Here is a 20,580-nt window from a genome sequence, read left to right on the forward strand (position 1 = left end):
CACAAAAATAAGAAACATTTATTTGAAAAAAAAAAAAAACATTGTGAACAAATTTTAAAATACAAAATAATTCCACGAACAGAAATAATTACCAATAACAGAGATTAAGATTACGATTCTTCCTAATTCTGTACAAACTCAGCTCTTCCCACTCTGCCTCTTGTTGGTCTGGATCAATCTCTTCATCACCAGGTCCAACTCCAAATCTGACTGCTTCACATCCGAGTTTGAACAGCCGACCACAGGACAGCTGACAAAAAGACAGAAACAGAGGGAAGATGACACGATGACTGATGGATGTGTAAAGTATATTTAATACAGCATATTGTTGCGCTCATGCAAAAAACTAAATAACTTCTGAAATTAATTCTACCAGACAGGTATTTAGGAGCAGTAAAGCCACTCCCCTGCAGTACAGCATTATAAGGGTAAATTTTCTGTAAAGTTTCTGCAGCTCTAAGGCTGGGTGCAGCAGCATTTTACTGTTCAGAGGTGAGTATATTGGACTGTAGTCTGTGTGTTGGCTGTGTTAAAACAAGCTACATCTGAACCCAGCATCCTGGGTTACTGGAACACTCAGGGTTCCTCAGTCTAGCACTATTGGGCAGTTAGTGGCTAATGCTAATGCTGCTGCACCCAGCCTTAGTGCAGAAGAAACTTCTCTGAAAACTCACCCTTAGACAAAATATTGGATATCTAAGTGAAATGTGCAGAAATGCACACAGCTGAAAGCAGCTTACCGGAACTTCTTCTTGTTGTTGTGTCTGGTCTTGATCATGGTCAGTGCAGCTTCTTGGTCGTAGTAATGTTGGCACTTCTTGTTTCGTACTGGATTTACCATCTCAACCTGTGAATGATGAGGTCAAACCACTCAAATTTTTATAAAAGTAATACATAATATGCACTCACACCATGAAATGTTCCTGAATTTACTTAAATTACGTAATAAACAGACTTTGATTAAACCTTTGCATCCAACCACAGAGCTTAAACAAGATGCATTTATGGAAAATAAAAAAGAAATATGACCAAATTAACTAGGAAAAATAATGTGATTAATGCTAATACATTATTTTATCATTTAAAACCCCAGTAGTTGCGCAAAACACCCAAGAAAAAAAAAAAAGTATTTTGTTAAACTGCCATTTTTTTTAATCGCTGTGATTGAAGCACGCATTCACTGTGGCATTATTTCAATAAGCTTTATTAGTATTATTAATAATGTTAAAATGCTGTGGTATTGTTTCAGTATTGTTATTGAGATATTTAGGCAGGTATCATATCCAAAGTCAAAATGTTGGATTTTGAGACAACACTATTAATGTATCTGTTAAAAGCAAAAGTTTACCTGGGTAAGAGGACATGTGAAGTTTGTCTGGCTCTGTGTAACAGCAATGTCTTCATCCAGCTCCTCTTCAACATGGGCAGCCGCTGATTGGTTCACTAAAAAAACACACATGAGAACTGTTTAATTACCTTTTTATCTCAAACAACTGCTACCTAAATGAATCCGATTAATACAATAGTATAATAGTACAATAATACACTGCTGGCTAAACAAAAAAGTGGTATTAAGAAACTGGGTACCACTTTAAAATAAGACTACCTTCATAAAGGGTTTATAAATGGTTTACTATTCGTTTATTAATGGTTACTAATTAGGTTGAAAATGCCTTAAAAATCATTAATAATCAGTTATAACACATATACGTAGAAAAGGCAACAATACAGATGGCTGTGTAATATAGTTCACTATTTGGCAAACAACAGGTCACTGTCCTTTCTCTGTATGTGTTATAACTGATTATTAATGATTTTTAAAGCATTTACAACCTACTTAGTAACCATTAATAAACTAATTGTAAACCATTTATAAACCCTTTATAAAGGTAGTCTTATTTTAAAGTGGTACCAGAAACTGAAACCAGGTAGATGGGAATCATTAAAAACAAATAGTTGATTTTTAGTAACACTGTCATTTTGATTGTAGCTATTCTACCAATAAATGAAAGAGGAAGAGTTTTCCTACGACAGAGATCATCATTTATTGTTTTGAGTTTAATGAGTTGAAATCGCTGTACTGTGTTTGAGACAGGAAGAGACAGTGTGTACGATACCTTGTGCCAAAGATTTCCTGATGTTGTCTCTGAAAGCCACTACTTTGCTGTGTCTCTGAACGTCTGAATCCCTGTCCTTTAGTTCAGCAAAGCGATTCTTTACAGAGTTTAACAGCGAGAACATGGCCTGTGGAGGTTCTCGTCTCACCTGCAGACACAGGAGAAAATACAAGATGAATTAGAGGGATAGAAAAAAGTATATTAGAATTAGAATTGAAACGATCTAAAATTACTAACATGAGCTGTCGTCTGCTCAACAGATTCCACAAAACAGTTTATCTCTCTGTCCAGAGCAGCGCATTCTAACATCATCTGCTCCAATTTTCTTAAACTCGGACTGTCATCAGTGCCTGGAATAAAACAAATAAAAAGAATCATAGCAACACAGCATCTGAATCTACACACACTCTCAACAATTACAAGAAACATCAAGCATGTTTACAGTGCTGTAAACCATAAAGCTTCGCATTAAACCAGTAACTCGGTTAATCAAATTACTTTAGTAATAAACTCAGTATATGATGAGAAAAAAACGTACGGAATGGCATTATTAAAGTCGTAATATTTCGAGATTAAAGTCTTGATATTACGACTTTAACCTCATAACATTACAACTTTCATCTCCCAATATTACGACTAAACTCAGAATATTACGACTTAAATCTTGTAATATTACGGCTTTATTCTCGCAATAATTAACCTTACTTTAAGAAATTAAGGTCAGTCAATCTGAAACATTTCAAGAGCTCTTAAAGTATCCTCAAGTGCAGTCACCACAAAGACCATCAAAAACGTTATGATAAAACTGGCTCTCATCAGTAACGCCCCAGAAAAGGAAGAGCAAGAGTTACCTCTGTTGCACAGGAAAGTTCCAGTCACAGATAAGTGGGACCAAAATAGGTTTTATGGTTTGTTTAACACTTTTTACTCGTTTACTACACGACGTGTTCCTTTATAGTCTAAAATACTTTAACATTTATTTACAATGTAGGAAATATATAACTGTATGTATAAAAGGCTGTATTTGATTAAAGATTAGTTAGTTAATTAGTTAAGGTTAGATTTAGGTAAATAGCTGTACTGTACCTTGGGCTTCCACCAGATCCAGAGCGACATCTGACACGATGTCCATCCCTGTCCCAATATCCACCTGACATGTCTTCAGACTGGACAGCGCGGGCTGAACTGAACTCAACGACATAATTTAACGCTAACTGTTACCTCTGTGATTTCCGGCTACAGCGGACTGGTTAAGAAACTGAATTAATCGGAAAGTAAACCGGTTTGACCTGCGAGTGGGTAAAGCGTGTTTACAAGTTAGCTAGTTAGTTAGTTAGCATGTTAAGCTAACCGTAGTTAGATAATTTATCCGAAACAACCGGGTTCAGCCAACAAAACAAGCGTACACACACGTAGCTAAATATAGTATAATAGTGTTAAAGTTGTTAAAAGGTTTATAAAAACTAGCCCGACACAAATAACCAGTTTATTTTACTTCAGATAGCGACTCAAAAACAAATCAGGCTCCTGCAGCCCGCCTCAACTACTGCGAGTGACGTGAAGACAAAATAAAAGTCCCCCCCACTCTCTCTCTCTCTCTCTCTCTCTCTCTCGCTCTTTCTTTTTTTCTTTCTTTCTCTTTCTTCTCGCTCTACAAATATACAGTACCAGTCAAAGATTTTTTTCCTACTATGAAATAACACATAATGAATCGTGTAATTAAACCAACTAAAAATACTCTGAGAAGCACTTAGGCGGGCTCAACTAACAAACACTATTTAAAAAACAGTTTACTTCGATAATAAACTAGTAATATGACGAGAGAAAAAGACGTATGGAATGACATTATGAGATGGCATTAAAGTCTTAATAAACGTGTAATATTACAACATTATTCTCGTAATGTCACACCTTTATTCCTGTAATATTATGATAATATTTTTACTTTAATTTCGTAATGTGACTTAAATCTTGTAACGTTATGAAATTAAACTTGTAATGTCATGACTTTAATCTCGTAATATTACGACTTTATCCTCGTAATATTACAACTTTAATCTCATAATGTTATGACTTGAATATTGTAATATTATGCCTTTAATATCGTAATGTTATGACTTTAATCTCATAATGTAATGACTTTAATCTCGTAATGTAATGACTTTAATCTCATAATGTTTTGACTAATCTCGTAATGTTACGACTTTAATCTTGCATCATTTGTTAACCCTTTTTAAAGTTTATTACATTATTCCTCATGTGTTCTTTCGCGGTCTCGGGGCTTTTATTTTGACATGCACGCGCAGGAGACGCGGACAAATCGCAGCAAGAACCGTCATTTGGCGTCGCGGCCGCAGCCTATCGACTCCTGCGGGGCCACGTCATGTAAACGGAGTAAAAGCGCGTCCGACCGACACTCAACCAAAATAGAAGCAGCCGAACCGGGTTCACCCCGATCCGCCGCGATCCGCCGCGATCCGCAGAGCCGCAGCGCCGCGCTCAGGGCCCGGTGTAGCCGCAGGTTAGAGTACAGAGGAGCGGGGCTGAGGGCTCCGCAGCGCCGAGGAGAGATGTCAGATATCGGGGACTGGTTTAAGAGCGTCCCGTTCATCACCCGGTACTGGTTCGCGGGCTCGATCGCGGTTCCGCTGATCGGGAAGCTGGGGCTGATCAGCCCGGTGTTCCTCGTGCTGTGGCCGGAGGCTTTCTTCCACAAGTTCCAGGTGAGAGCCGGGGCCGCTGGGAGAGGAGGTTGAGGGTTAGGGAGGCCTAGGCCTCGGTCTTAATGAGAGAGGTGCGAGATAGCTAATTATTATTAGCTGTGAACCAGCGATCCAGTGTTATGTCGATTTGGGCTGTGTTGTCAAAACCTGCTACCACAGGTCTGTATTTATAGATCATTTTTATTTTATTTTTTTCCCCACAAAAAATATAGCATGTAGGTTTTGATAAATAACATTACAACAACAATGCAAGTATAATTCATTATTATCATATTACAATGAATATTACTGCTTTTCATCCTATTTTATTACTATTATGTCAGTGGCATATAATGATTTTAAAATTACAATAATATATTTTTTCGCATTTATTTCTAGGACAAAATAACGTCCACAAAAAAATGACAGGGCTACAGTAAATAGCAAAACAGACTTCTTTCATGAATATCACTGTCACGATATAGATTTTTTTTTTTATAATGAATTGTTTGTGATATTATTGCGTACGTTATGACATGGCACGCCCCTATTAGGTAGGATAAAAACGTCATATCAAAAATGCTTTTGAGTAAACGTGCAGGACAGATTTGTAATTAGTCATTTATTCATTTATTTATCAGGGAAAATCTAAGGCAATTAGCTCATATGATAATTTTGTATATATTGTTTTATAAGAATTTCTAATTACACTTTTGTAACACCAAGTAATTACATTTCATTTTGAATTCTGCGCTGCACCTAGTCAAAATGCAATTATGTGGATTGTGATTTGCTAGCACTTAGTGCTTTTAGCAGCTAATGCTAATACTGCTCCAGCCTCAGTGCTGGAGAAACTTCACTTAAACTCCTGTTTAACGCTGTACTTTACTGCTCCTTAATACCTGACTGATAGAATTCATTCATAAGATGCACTGGATTATAAGACACACTGATGGTTTCTTGGAAAATTAAATGATTTTAAGTGCACCTTTTTGTGTGAAAAATATAGTAATTATACAGAATTGTGTGTGAGTGCATGTGCAGAGCCGCTAAGTCACAGGGTAACATATCACACATATCACTGGGTAAGCAGGGCTCTTGGTTTGAGAGGCAAATGATGTGCGTGCCTGTTCAAGCATGGGTGCACGTGTGAAAGCGAGACATTTTTTTTTGTGTGTATTTTTTTTTTTTTTTTTTTTTTTTTTTAACTAAAATTTTGAGTGAATTATTTTTTTTCGTGAATTAATTAGATTTTTAAATAGCTAGATAAAATATTGGGGGGATTTATGTGTAGTACAACAACAAAGAAGGAACAAAATATAAACAAAAAAGCAAAAATTTTATTCTTAACCTACAAAGAACCCAGATCCACATTTGAATATTGATACTATTTTAAAAATCAAATCAGATAAATTCAGTAAGCAGCTCATTTTTTTTTATTCTGAACACATGACTGTAAACATTTTATCAAGTTAAATCCTGATATAATAAATATCACAAAAAATGTATGTCTTGTATTTTACTTTTTTTTCCTAGGTGTTTGTAAAACATTTAATTAAAGCATTTGAATGGTTAAAATGGTTGGAACAGGCCTGTCACAATAAAACATTTTTATGGACAATATATTATCCCAGAAATTAGCATTAAATGCTACTGACATAATGATAGTAAAATAGCACAACAAAGCAGTTGTACCCTTTTAAATACAACATTTAAATGAATCATAGTTTGGGAAATATATGGTTTTTTTTTTTCTGTTTTTTTTCTTTTGCAGTTGTTGAAGCATTGGTCTGGTATTGCATGACTGGCTAAAATACTGTTTAAATATATGTTTTATATATAAACAACCATACAAATAAACACAATATGTGATGATATCACGATTATTACATGTCATTAAGGTCATATATGTTTATTGTGTGATAAGTTGAAAACATTTAATTTTTCATGACAGGCCTATGTGGAATTTTTTTTTTTTTTTTTTTAAAGGAGCTTTAGTGGTTTTATCTCTATTTAAAGCACTTCTACTTTCTGTAAATAAATAAGGCGAGATGAGTGAACACAGATTCACACACTGTCCTGTAGTGATGCTCTCAGGATGTTTAGTATGTATCACTTAAGGAAATTAATGTGAGCTAAAGTGAAGAACAAAGTGCTCTAAGTAAATTTATACATCTTTTAAAAGGCTCTGTGACATGGGCTCTTTTGAGTTATAATATTCCATACCACCTTAAACAATGCAGCAGGTAAGTACTGCACCATTTAAGGTGGAATGGTTATTTAAAATATGAAGTCCACCAGAGGGCGCCGAACACATTGACTGTGTGAAACACGTGGGTCACTGTGTGTTTAAATGGAATATAGGCTCAGTTTATTAGAGGTGGGCGATAAGACTATAGTATCATAATGCACAATAAGATTTTTAATACAACATGAGTAATCAATCAACTAATCCTGTGTAATTAATTGGAGTACATTAAATTCTGAATAAAAAATAAATTTTAAGTGTAAGCATTAACGCTGCCTTCGCTTTCATGTCAGAGGTTTGCTCGTATGACTCTGGAGCTCATAGTAGAGGTTCTTAAAGGGGCCACAATATTCATTTAGGGGCCAAATATATTTTCACCAGTCACACCATGTTTAAAAATGTTAATGTATTTTAAAAACACATACACTGTAGTTCCAGATGTGCCAGATGTTTTACACAAAAAAATAAAATCTGCTATTTTAACCCTTTTAAAGCATTTTTATTTTTATTATACTGACTTTAGACTTGATGATAAAACACAGTGGATCAACACCAGCAGATGACCTGTCTCTCCAAACCATCACTGATCATCAATAAAGAGTGGTTAGGAACACGGTTTAAGCTGCTTGAGATCTAGTGTGAAGTTTCCACCAATCAGTGATGATTTGGAGAGACATGTCTCAACATGTCTCTTGTCAAGTCTAAAGTCAGTGCAGATTTGTTTTCCCACAAAATCTTACAGCACTTCATGCTTCTTCCCTCTGCTACTGACAACTTTGAAAGAGATGGGAATTTCATTTTCCAGCAGGACTTGGCACACTGCCAAGAGTAGCATTTTGTCTTATATAATATTCAAATTTTCTGAGACATGGATTTTTTTTTTATTTTGTATTGGCTGTAAGCCATATTCATCAACAATAAAATAAATAAACACCTAAATTAGATCACTCTGTGTGTTTAATACATCTGTATAATATGAGTTTCACATTTTAAACTGAATTACTGAAATAAAGTAACTTTTCAAAGATTTTTTTTTTTGGGAAAATGCACTCGTATATTTCTTTGTATATACTAAAAAAATATATGGAAACAGTGAAAATCTATAAATTCGAGCTCCTGGTGTTAGGAGGGAAGTGTTCAGTATGACGGGGAGCACAGATGGATGTTGGTGTGCAGCTGAAAGTGCTTGGTCAGGTTAATTTGCATTGCTGTTCTGTTCTACTCTGGTCTTTCGGTTTCTGGTGTGTGTTGGAGTGTTGGAACTCAACTGGAGTCAAGGTGGTAAAATCCGCCAAAGAAGCATACTGACACAGCTCACTAACTAACGCTAACCAGTTAGCATAACAAGCTAACACACTGAAGTAATGGAGTAATACTTCCTGCCAAAGAAGCATACTGACACAACTCACTAACTAACGCTAGCCAGTTAGCATAACAAGCTAAAACACTGGTATGACAGTAGCACAGCTCTGTGGAGTCAAATGCTCATCTTGCTCTGTTTTACCTAGAAAGAAATGAGGACAGCGCTTTTATCTGAGGAGCTCCTGCTGCTGCTCCTCACTGTATGAGTGTTTTATTCAAGTAAAATAGAAAAACAACAGAAGCAAACAGCAATTATTCACCCAGAAAAGAGATTAAATGAATTCCACAATTGATCAACAGCTCAGAGAAAAAAAAAATACTCTCGTCCCCCAAATGAGCCCTGAATCGTTTATTTTTTAGCACAATTTTCAGATAAAACTTCCTAAAACTCTGCATACAAGGTGCAAAAAGATGGAGTAACAATATGAGAATGAGATTACTCATGCCGGCTGTTAATTAAAAACGCTGTATAACTGGTTGCAATTTAAAGAAAGGTATCGAAAAAAGTATTGCTTTGGTATCGGTACCAAATTCAAAGTATTGTATCGGTCCGTTATCGAAAAATTTTAATAATGTCTCTGTAAAACCTTTAAAACAAGATGATCTGTTTTGCTTCTGTCTTAGCTTATTTGTTTTGAACTTGATGTGAAAAACAACAAGAATATGTTCTTGTTATAATTGTAAAATGTGTAAAGATGATGGCATTTCTGTTATTTGTTGTTTTATAGGGGTTTTATAGCAGTGAAATGAGTAAATAAAGGGATAAACCGAATTTAGTCTGTGTAACTGGGTATTATTAGACTCTGTATACAATCTCTCAGTAAGTAATTGATTAATAAGAACCACAATAAACTACTTTATTGCCAAGAAAAGAATAAAACTGTTGCTAAGCAACTATTGACTGCATAAAGAGTAATAAGAGAATAAGTGTATACTGTATTGCAGCCATTTCACTAAGTTCCTATTTTGTCACGCTCTCCTGCTGTGCTTTTTAACCCACTTCTCTGTGCGCTGCAGTGTGTAGAGGTCACCTCGCTGCGGGGGCGGCCAGGGGCGGATTCATGCGGTGTTGCAGGACCCTTTAGACCAGGGATGTGCGATATGGCCCCAAAATAATATTACAATATTTCATATTTATTTTTTATGACAACGGTTTTTGCTTTGAAGTGTTCTGAAAACATTAAAGGCCACAAATATGACCATTAGAAATTGTTAAGTTGTTCATTTTAGCATTAAAATGTTCTGAATTAGTAAAAACATTACACATATTGTTCTTAGAAATGCTTTCGCACTATAGGACAGATTTTAGAATGACAATGTTCGAAATAAGTAAAAAGACCACAAATGTTTATTAGAAATTGTCTCACCATAAGACAATTTTTAGTATAGTATTTTTAGTAGAATTACAAAAATACAATATTTTATATTACTAAATTACAAATATCATTCTTAGAATTTATGTCACACCATGGGACAGATTTATGCATTAAAGAGTTCTTAATAAATAAAAACACTACAAATAAGGTCATTAGACACTGTCATACCAAAGGACAGATTTTAGCATTAAAAATGTCCTGAACAATAAAAACAGAACAAATATTGTCCCTAGAAAAAAAGTCGATACATAAGACAAACTTTTATCAATTTCTTTAAAGTTCTAAATGAGTAAAAACTAATAACAATACAAATATTAATTTTATTTTATTTACCATTTTAGCAGGAAAGTAAAAAGGCCACAAATAGTCAGTAGAAACTAGGGGACTCCAGAGGACAGTTTTAAGCCACATATTAACTCTTATGTAAATTAGACTAACAAAAAAACTCCTTTTTTTTTCTAGCTTAGCTTTGCATTTTTTTTATTGACTTTTTTGTTCTTATTTTTATGTTTATTTTACTTTATATTTTATTTCATTTATTTATTATTTTTTCAACATTTACTTTTAAATTTATTTTTTTTATTTTATATTACTTATTGTTTTACATTTTTCTGTTTTATTTCATTTCATTGTGAAGCACTTTGAGCTGCCTTTTTATGTATGAAAGGTGCTGCGTAAATAAAGTTTATTATTAACAGTGTGAAGCAGTTAGATTAAAGAGTGTATAAACATGATAAACACACACACACACACACAAACTCACGTATGTCAGCTACCTGTGGTTAGAAAGAGAACCTGAGAGGCTGAGAGAGAGAGAGAGAGAGAGAGGGAGGGGCTGTGAAGGGAGTGAAAAATGCCTGTTGTTTACTGACCCAGTTTTCCGTGCCAGGAAGTTACCAGGCTAATATGGATGACGGAGCAGATAAATCTGCAGCCTCAGATTCTTCCCGTATGGCTGCGGCTCCACCGCTGCTCCGGCAGCATCCGTGCCGGCCGCCGTCGGAAGCTGGCAGTGACGAGGGGCGATCAAACTCCGGCGCCGTGCTCGCAGCAGAGACCGGGTGACATCAGTTAACAGGCGCTCTGCTTTATCACACCTCGTGTCTCAGGCAGTCAGAGCATCTGTGGGCATATTGTGCCTGTCAAAACTGCGGCGTGCCTGGAGCTGTGACAGGTGGAGAACAGCCTGGTCTTCAGTGCCTCTTGTTTACTCGGCGTGTAGTGAACACGGCTCACGGCTCTCGCGCTCTCGCGTTCTGCTGTTCGCTTGTCTATAATAACATGCTGGATTACGTGTGTAACTTCTGTACTGGTTTTAATGGATCTTCCTGTGTTGTCTCTCTCTCTCTCTCTTTACAGATATGGAGGCCGATAACATCCACTCTGTACTTTCCAGTTGGGCCCGGAACAGGATTCCTGTATCTGGTCAATCTGTATTTCCTCTATCAGTACTCCAGCAGACTTGAAACAGGTAAGACTACAGTACATGACTCTATTTATTATAAACTACAAACTATGTTAATGATGTGGGGTTGGTTGGTTGATGCTGCAGTTGGTCTGCAGGTTTAGGTTCAGCAACAGTATGTGCTGAAAGAATGAGGTCAGCTGACCTCAATACCTGAATATACTGAATATAGACCAGCTTATTCCATCATTGGATTTTTTTCTTTATATTCCAAGATGAACAATGTCAGGATTGATGGTGCTGGAATTGTGAAAGAGTTCAGAAGGTTCAGGGAGCATGAGATCATTTTATTATCATTTTCACACATGGATTGAGAGAGAGAGAGAGAGAGAGAGTTCACCACAGAGTCCAGACCTTAACTTCATTGAGAATCTTTAAAATGTGCTGGAGAAGTTCTGTAGCAGTGTGTAGTAGGGGTGTAAAAAAGTATCAATATATTGAAATATTGTGATACTTTGTTTTGCAATGCTGTATTGATTTTTTTTTTTTAATATAACATTGATATTAATTATTAGCTTAGATGTAAAGATTTGTGTTAGAAATGGTTAATTTTGTGTTGTGATTAAACCACGACCACTAGATAGCAGTGTTGTACTCTGTAGTTAGAGCGCACTGTTCCGATTGGATGAAAAAGTAAACTCTTCTTTTATTCAGATAATATAAATGTTTTTTTATATACTATAGCTTAGGAATCCCCTGTATATACATTTGTCAATACTAGGGCTGCATGATATTTGAGAAATCTTACATTGCAAATGTTCCTTTTTCGGCGATATATATCGCGATATTAAACAAGGCAGGGCCCATGACGTCACCAGCCCCGCCCCCACCTGCGCGCTGTCTCGCGTCCAGACCAATCAAGAGCAAAACAACAGTAATCGATCCTTTAATCAGGCATTTAAACGGCTTTTTAAAAGGTAAATAAAAGCATTTGTTTTTGAAAAAACATTTTTTTGAAAAAACATGAAATCAGCTGTAACTGGAAGTATCTGCACTGAAAAACTGTGCTGGACTGATTGAGGTGCACAGCTTTCAACACGTGCTCACGTTTACAAGCACGTGCCCAACCATGTGGATGGAGGCTATTCGGTTAGTTACCTCGTGTTTACTCCTGCCTTTCCCTCTTGTGCTTCTCAGGCAGCAGCAGCCTGTCACTTACACAGACACAGAGACAGCGCTGTGTATCTACTTCTTGTGTCAAGAATCATTGCAAACATTGCAACGTGACGTGTTTGATTTAATTGCCTTAAGTGACCTCACTCGTCCTGCGATGTGACTATTGCCACTTCACACTGGTTCAGTAGATATTGATCTACTGGACCAGTGCTTTTCTATCAGTAATAAAACTTGAGTGGAACTATTGACATTTCCTAATATTAGCATGATGAATCTTACAGTGGTCTGTGCTGCTGAGTATGAATTAAACATGTGTCTCTATATGCTTTAACATCACGTTCACGTCACGTTCACGTCGATGTGTGTCTGACCTGTTGTGTTAAACGTCTCCCTCAGGGGCCTTTGATGGACGACCAGCCGACTACATCTTCATGCTCCTGTTCAACTGGCTTTGCATCGTTGTATCCTTTTGACCCGAGACATGAACATTTAATGTAGAGCTTTAAACAGGTTCAGCACAGTCAGAGGGGGAAAGAAGAGGGAGGTGGGGGACGGTTCAGACCTGTGGAAATATTCAAATCTTCGTCTGTGCTGCACAGCTGCATATTAGCGAGTTTCAGAACAGCTGGAACATCTCCACCACTGAAACCACCTGTGTGGGTTTTTTATTTTTAATTGCATAATAAACAGTTGGAAAAGCCAACTTACTGTTCTTAGTAATTTTATAATTATTATTATTACTCTCCCATTTACAAAAATAATAAATAAATAAAATAAAATTTCTCTTCTTGTCTATCTCTATCTACTTCTCCATTTATCTCTCTACATGCACCTTTTTCTTTTCCGTTCTTTTTCTCTGCTTTTCTCTCTCTCCATCTCTTTCTATTTCTCTGTATTTCTCTCCCTTTCTATTTTTCTCTTTCTATCTCTCCCCCTCTCTTTTTTTTATTTCTCTCTTATTATTTCTCTTTCTCTCTATTTCTATTTTCTCCCTCTTTCTCTCTCCCCTTACCTTTCTATATCTCTCTTTCAATCTCTCCCTCCCTTTCTATTTGTCTCTTTCTTTCTCACACTTTTTATTTCTGTCTCTCTCCCTCTATTTCTATGTATATCCCTCTTTATTTCCTTCCTTTCTATTTCTCTCTCTCCCTCTTTCTATTTCTCTGTTTTTCTCTTCCCTTTCCTTCTATTTCTATCTCTTTCTCTCTCCCCTTCTCTTTCTATTTCTCTCTTTCTATTTCTCTCCCCTCCCTCTCTTTCCCTCTATTTCTCTCTCTCTTTCTCTCTCCCCTTACCTTTCTGTCTCTCTCTCTCTTTCTATTTCTCTCTTTCCCCTCCACCTCTTTCCCTCTATTTCTATTTCTCTTTCTCTCTCCCCTTCCCTTTCTATTTCTTTCTTTCTCTCTCTTTCTATCTCTCTTTATTTGTCTCTCCATCTCTCTCTCCCCCTTTCCCTCCTTTCTTTCTATTTTCTTTCTTTCTCTCTCTGTTTCTCTCTTTTTCCCTCTATTTCTATTTCTTTCTCTCTCCTTCCCTTTCTTTTTCTCTCTCTCTCTCTCTCTATTTCTCTCTCTCTCTTTATTTCTCTCTGTGTCTCTGTCTCTCTGAAATTAAGGTAGCAGTGGATTTAATGTAGCCACAGATTTAGTCGTTTACTTTTTTAGGTTTTCTTTAACAACGTTTTTGCTTTTCATCAAATTTGTTCAAAATTTAACCAAAGTATGTTCATTGTTACATTAAATACACTTTAATATCACGTCATAATGAGCCTTAACATCATCACTTAGATAACGGGCTTAATGATGGACATGCAGGTAAGTTTGTTATCTTGAGACTGATCAACAAATTGAGATTATTTCCTCTTTTTTACAGCGTTGTTTTTAGTAATGCAGTAAAATTTAAACAGAAAAATGTAAAGTGTTCTGGGGGTGTTCAATGGGTCGGGTCTGGAGGAGCAGACAGCTGGCTGGGATCAAAGTTAACAGCCTCTAAATCTGTCAGAAACCTTCAGTTAAATTTCTATGAAGCGTAAAGACGGAGCTCAGACTCTGTATAGTGATTTTCTTGCTATATAAAACATTACAGTCCTGTTTAATTTAGTTTGAAATCTGAAAGTATTTCCTCCTCTTTTAAATGACTGAGACAAGTGAGACCACAGCACAAGAGTACAGCTTTCACTGCTGCACCTGATTATATACAGAAACTGACCCATATATCTCCTACACAATCATCTATCATGTTAGGAAAGTACTGTTTATAAATAAAAAGTTCTTTTGAAGTCAAAACGAGTTAATCTACACAGATTTCTCTCCTAAAAACTGTTTATTTGGGTGAGTAAAGTGCTTGTTTATTTGCCGTAAGTTTAGATTCCTGAATTTCTCCAGCACAAAGGCTGGAGCATTATCATTAGTGGCTATTACCCTTGTCAGAGATAAGTATTATTGGCCTGTAGCCTACTGCTAACCCCGGCTAGCACTGCTGGAGCAGCATTAGCATTACCCGCTAACCGCACTAAGCGCTAGCTTGTTTGCCTTTCAGAGTGGGGTATATTGGACTGTAGTCTGTGTTAGTCCTGTTAAAGCAAGCTATTTAAAAAAAAAAAATCACTAGCTGATAGCCTAGCGCCCTAGGCTACTGAAAGACGCAGGGTTTCTCAGTCCAGCACTATCAGGCGGCATTTACATTCTGCTAGCGCTGCGGTTAGCGGCTAATGCTAATGCTGCTGCATTCAGCCTTAGTGCTGGAGAAACTTCACTGAAAATTCACTCTTAAACAAAATATTGGAAATCTAAGCTTACTGTATACAAACGGAAGTGCTTTACTTTAAATCTGTGTAGATTAACATTTATTTATTATTATTCCCCCATTGCTCACTTCAGTGTAGGCATCCTAACTAGTGTCGCTTAATGCACCATATAATCTGGTGCGCCTCATGTATGAAAATAGACCTGAAAAATACGGTTCGTTTTCTTTTTTTTTGATTGCCTTCTGTTTTTTATATATATTTTTTGTGCATTAGCTCCTCATGATCCCCCTGATCATGTCCGTCCTGTACGTGTGGGCGCAGCTGAATCGAGAGACGGTCGTGTCCTTCTGGTTTGGCACCAGATTTAAGGTAAGGCTCTTCACTCTGCTGACCTCTCGCTCTTCTTAAACACCTTTACAGTGAAGTTTATTAACTCTCGTCTCTCTGTTCACAGGCTTGTTATCTTCCCTGGGTCATTCTGGGATTCAACTACATCATCGGTGGCTCGTAAGAACCTTTTAAAATAAAGACTTTGTTTTACAACCATTTTTGTTCATTTTTAGTACATAATTTGAACACAAACTGCCTACTGTGTCCAGTCTATACTAGCCTTAAACATTAGTTTTTATATTAAATAAACTGTACACAGAGTTTTGCACTGATCTGTATGATCTTCTTCCTCTTTCAGAGTGGTAAATGAGCTGATTGGGAATTTAGTGGGTCACTTCTACTTCTTCCTCATGTTTAAATACCCAATGGACCTGGGCGGCAGATCCTTCCTCTCCACTCCTCAGTTCCTGTGAGTTCTCACCCATTTATACACACACATTAATCTTACGCTCAGGGTCGTAACATACAGCAAGGGCAGGTAGAAGTATAGATACTAGGGATAAAAATACTTGTGTAGAAGTTAAAGTATGTCCCACCCCCCAAAAAACATTTTTGTAAAAGCCATAATGACTATACTAATGTTATTTTAAAATGTTATTGTTGATAAATTTGGGATGAACTACATTTTCATACATATTGTGCTCCAGATTATAAAGCGCATTATGCAACACTAGTAAGGAACAGTGGTGTCGCCATGTTTGTCTTCTAAATCAGCTATAAATCTAAGCCTAGTTATGTAAATAAAACTGTAAACTGTAAAACTCTGATTTTAATCTACACAGATTTCTCTCCTAAAATCTGTTTATTTGGGTGAGTTTTTACAGTAAGCTTAGATTTCCAGGTTTCCACTAAGGCTGGGTGTAGCAGCATTAGCATTAGCAGCTAGCCACAAGCGATAGCTTGATTAGCGGCTAATAAGACCCAACAGCACTACACTGAGGAACCCTGAGTGTTCCGGTAAGCCAGGGTGCTATCAGCTAGCACTGTAAACACAAAGGCTACAGGGCAAAAGAGCTAGCGCTTAGTGCAGTTAGCGGCTAATGCTGTTACTGCTCCAGCCTCTGTGCTGGAGAAACTTGACTGAAACTCCTGTATAACTCTGTACTAAAGCAGAGTGGCTTTACTTCTCCTCAATACCTGACTGGTTGAATTTATATATAAGGTGCACCAGATTATAAGGTGCACTGTCAATTTTTGAGGAAAAAGAAAGGATTTTAAGTGCACCTTATAGTGCTAAAAATACGGTAATAAAGTTTTAAATTTGAAAATGAAATACGTTAACATTTTTTTTTTCTATTTGTGAACAGCTACCGGTGGTTTCCTAATCGACGAGGAGGAGTGTCTGGATTTGGCGTCCCGCCCACCAGGAGACAAGTGCCACAGGAGCAGGCAGGAGGGGGCGGGGGTGGCGGAGGCGGTGGACGTTACAACTGGGGTCAAGGCTTTCGCCTCGGGGACGACTGAGGCCGTTCTCCTCTACAGAGCCCCCTACGGACACTGATGCTAATACTTTGGGCGCATACTGAAACATCGATGCTGCAGAACACAAGTTTTATACCTTTTCAGGGTTTTTTTGTTCGTTCGTTTGTTTATTTGATTACTTTTGGCTTAGTTTTTTGTAACTCAACCCCACAAACAACGAAGAGTTAAAAGTTAACACAGACCCCCTTTACAGCATCACGTCTGATCACATCTGTGTGTTTATTGACCTTTTTGCTCTAGATGCAATATCACATGTAATGCTATAATCGAGGCTCTGTGTGTGTGTGTGCAGTGCTGTGCTGTGAGCAGCCTTGCAGAAAGAGCTGCTCAGTCAGAGCTTGTGCTGAGATGACCAGAGGACTGATGCTCGTCTGGATTCTCAGGAGAGTACTCACTCAGGCACTGTCTGCAGGCTTCATATTACTGTTCTGATTTAGTTATTTTTGTATTATTTTAAATTTAATGTTGATTGTTCAGTATCTTGTTTCAGAAGTTTTTCAGTTTCAGAATTTGAACATGTACGAGTCTTAATATAGCTTCTAATTTTATGACAAGCCCACTGATTTTGTTTAGGCTCGAGTGATTTTATTACCTTTCTTCTAAACACACATGTCCTGATCTATGTTGATGGATTTAACTTCATGAAGGTTCTCTTAAACAAATCTAAATACGAATTAAAGAAGAATTTTGTTGCATCACTGGAATAAGAGCCTTTATATATATGTGCCAAGAAGTATCATTAGGTATCCAACTATACATGCTAACTCCACATGGGTGTTTGGTAGATTTGGTATTTCTTTGTTGTAGCAAGGCTTATTTTCAATAAATCTTATACTGTTGGAAAGCCTTAATTTCTAATTTAAATGGAGACAGTTAAAAGGAACATGCATTTGTGGGATGAGCAGCAGAGCTGAGTATGTAAGTTGCGCCCATAAATTGCTAAATCTTCTTTGCCATTACTAAACAGTGGTCAGAAAGTGTCTGATCGCTCAAAGAATCATCATCGTGCTACATTAGACTGATCTGGATAGAGCATTTCCAAGTTGGTGTTTCACAAAACCAAGTTCTGCCATTACTTGAAGTGAGCCCTGGTAGCAGTATCTCCAAACTGAAGGCCAAGTTCCATATCCCTTTCAGACCCTGGGTTACAATGAACATCATGATTTTTTTTTTTTTCCAAAATGTTCTGTTGCACAAAACACTAATTGAGATCTGTAGTCCATCCGAAAAGACCATAAACCAGCCAATGAAACAGTAGTTTAGCCCCGCCCACTGCACTGGAAAGAAAAAAAAATCAAAGAAAAGGCAACTCAAACATTAGGGCATGTCATCGCTACAGGAGTAATGAGGCAGAGTAATGCAAGCTTATTTTTACGCATTATTTGTGGTTTAGAACACTTTTGTCATGTATAGGAATAAACTTTTCAGGTAATATTTTATTTCTAATTTGTTTCCCTATTTTCTCCCCAATTTACACAGCCAGTTAGGACTCATTAGGACTCCCTCTATCACTAGTAATTCCCCAACACCAGGAGGGTAAAGACTAGCACATGCCTCCTCTGATACATGTAAAGTCAGTCACCACCTCTTTTCCAACTGCTGCTGATGCAGCATTACTGAGTAGCATCACAGCGCTAACGCTCGGAGGAAAGCGCAGTGACTTGGTTCTGATACATCAGCTCACAGACGCAGCCTTGTGCTGATCAACATTACCCTTTGGAGTGATGAGGGGAAAGAGAGCCATCTACCCTCCCAGAAAGAGCAAGGCTAATTGTGCTCCATCAGGGCTCCAGTAGCCAATGGCAAGCTCCATGAACAGGATTCAAACCCGCGCGCTTCTGAATTGGATTTATTTTTATATAGATTTTATATTAGGACAGTGTCTTATTTTGTGTGCATTAATTCAGGGCTATACTGGGGAAAGGGATATAATGGGGATATATATATATATAAACAGACCAGCCGAGAATATTGTCAAACACCAAATGAGTCAATGGAAAAATAAGCTGCTGTTTGTCTTCGGCAGAGAGGATTTCACATTATTCATGGGTGCAAACCATTATTTGTAAGATAAATTAACAGGCTTACCAACAATGTCAGACTTATCAGCAAGGAGCATTGTTACAACAAAGAAATACCAGATCTACCAAACACACCACATTTCCTTACTTATCATGCTATGTTTTATAATATGGAGCTATACTATACTATAGCTATAAAGCTTGCACAAGAAGGCGCCATTGCATGGTTCAAGCGTACTATTAGAAAGAAACGGTGCACAGAGGCTCAGCCAAGCTGCAGTTCAACTGCCATGACCTACAATACTCTCAAATCATGGTTGCCTTAAAATAATACTACCTGGGCATTTTACAGTTGTGTATTTGGTCTAAGAATACTGGAAATGATTTGCAATGAAAGCTAAACTAGGGGCATACAGTGTTTGTCCTGAAACTCTCCTCTTTCACAACTTGGGTAGGAAGTAAACGTATTATTTGAAGTCTGTCATCAGAGGAATGTGGTGTGTTGACACATCAGTTCTCAAACCAGACCTCAGGACCCCACAGCTAGTCCACTATCTTTTCTCTCAGCTCTCACCACACTTCAGTGAGGTCACCTGAATTAGGAAAGCTGTAATGCCTGGTACAGATCTTGAGATAAGGAATTTAAAAATAAATAAATAAATAAACTGCTTAGGATAAGTCCACCATTCAGAGAACTCCAGAGATCAGAAAGAATACATTGTACAGTGTTGTTTCTGGTTCAGGACTTGATTGAATGCTTACACTCACTGTAGCTGTGTGTGATGTGATTGGTTTTGCTGAATCAATCAGAGATCATTCTTGATTTCTCTTGGAGAAAATAAAAAAAAATTACAAAACACAAAATAGTGCACAGTGAAAATGGTGTATAACTGTAGGCAACCTTTTGCCAAAATCTTTTTCAAACAAGACTTATAAAAAAATGTTAACTACTGTTTAGAGATGTCCGTAACTAAGTATAAACACTTTGTTACCTTATTTCAGTAGAAATGTTGGATATCTATACTTTACTGGACTAATTATTCTTTTTCAGACGACTTTTTAGATCTACTACTTGCATGTTCACACAATTATCTGAAAATTATCTGGGGGGCAAGTGGTCTAAGGTGCTACCAATACAGATTGCTGGTTCAAATAACGGTCATGCCATTGCTATTCCCAAAGTAAATATATTGCGCTGATTTTTGTGCTAACGCTCACACGTCCATTATTTGTAATCAGAGTCGATCAGTTCAACATGTTCAAAGAACGCCATTCATGCACAAAACTGGTAATGGAGACCTGTTTTGGTAGCACTGGTTAAAATATTCTAAACCGTCCCATTAGTAAAACACATCTATTACACATCATTTTTACAGAAATAAAGAAAAAAAAGTTTTTTTTTAAAAAAGTGTTTTTAAAAATGTCACACACCCCTACCTTCACATTTAAAAACCTTATGCGGAATCCAAGATGGCCGCATTCAAAATCGCACATTTGACCCTTTTCTCCCCCACATATTGTGTCTAAAATGGGTCAAGTCTACCAAACTGTTTTT

At 37.1% G+C, this 20,580-nt stretch overlaps 2 protein-coding genes and 1 long non-coding RNA gene across 3 annotated transcripts in view; 1 reads left to right on the plus strand and 2 right to left on the minus strand.

The window, feature by feature from the left end:
* Positions 1-20,580, minus strand: part of LOC125802491 (uncharacterized) — a 479,356-nt gene that overhangs the window by 195,158 nt on the left and 263,618 nt on the right. The gene's annotated exons all lie outside the window — the stretch shown is intronic.
* nsmce2 (NSE2 (MMS21) homolog, SMC5-SMC6 complex SUMO ligase) lies at positions 2-3,666 on the minus strand. The gene is made up of 6 exons (XM_007250838.4): positions 3,204-3,666; positions 2,355-2,467; positions 2,118-2,265; positions 1,349-1,443; positions 741-847; positions 2-250 (listed from the first exon to the last, which is right to left on the minus strand). The coding sequence occupies exons 1-6, from the start codon at positions 3,316-3,318 to the stop codon at positions 139-141; spliced, it is 690 nt and encodes a 229-aa protein (XP_007250900.1). The 5' UTR covers positions 3,319-3,666; the 3' UTR covers positions 2-138.
* derl1 (derlin 1) lies at positions 4,438-17,699 on the plus strand. Its single transcript, XM_022674275.2, has 8 exons — positions 4,438-4,840; positions 11,165-11,276; positions 12,783-12,847; positions 14,174-14,200; positions 15,406-15,501; positions 15,587-15,639; positions 15,821-15,931; positions 16,830-17,699. Exons 1-8 carry the CDS (start codon positions 4,688-4,690, stop codon positions 16,984-16,986), a joined length of 774 nt encoding a protein of 257 aa, XP_022529996.1. The 5' UTR covers positions 4,438-4,687; the 3' UTR covers positions 16,987-17,699.

Source organism: Astyanax mexicanus, chromosome 6 (assembly GCF_023375975.1).
Source record: "Astyanax mexicanus isolate ESR-SI-001 chromosome 6, AstMex3_surface, whole genome shotgun sequence".
NCBI classification, from domain to species: domain Eukaryota; kingdom Metazoa; phylum Chordata; class Actinopteri; order Characiformes; family Acestrorhamphidae; genus Astyanax; species Astyanax mexicanus.

What these genes read in the sequence shown, in the direction of transcription:
- derl1 (XM_022674275.2), top strand. Translation starts at nt 4,688, where the DNA reads ATGTCAGATATCGGGGACTGGTTTAAGAGCGTCCCGTTCATCACCCGG. An exon ending in GGTTTGGCACCAGATTTAAG is followed by an intron (nt 15,502 to 15,586) that starts GTAAGGCTCTTC and finishes CTCTGTTCACAG; the next exon opens with GCTTGTTATCTTCCCTGGGT. An exon ending in CTCTCCACTCCTCAGTTCCT is followed by an intron (nt 15,932 to 16,829) that starts GTGAGTTCTCAC and finishes ATTTGTGAACAG; the next exon opens with CTACCGGTGGTTTCCTAATC.
- nsmce2 (XM_007250838.4), bottom strand. Translation starts at nt 3,318, where the DNA reads ATGTCGTTGAGTTCAGTTCAGCCCGCGCTGTCCAGTCTGAAGACATGT. An exon ending in GGATCTGGTGGAAGCCCAAG is followed by an intron (nt 2,468 to 3,203) that starts GTACAGTACAGC and finishes GTTTTATTCCAG; the next exon opens with GCACTGATGACAGTCCGAGT. An exon ending in TTGAGCAGACGACAGCTCAT is followed by an intron (nt 2,266 to 2,354) that starts GTTAGTAATTTT and finishes CTGTGTCTGCAG; the next exon opens with GTGAGACGAGAACCTCCACA.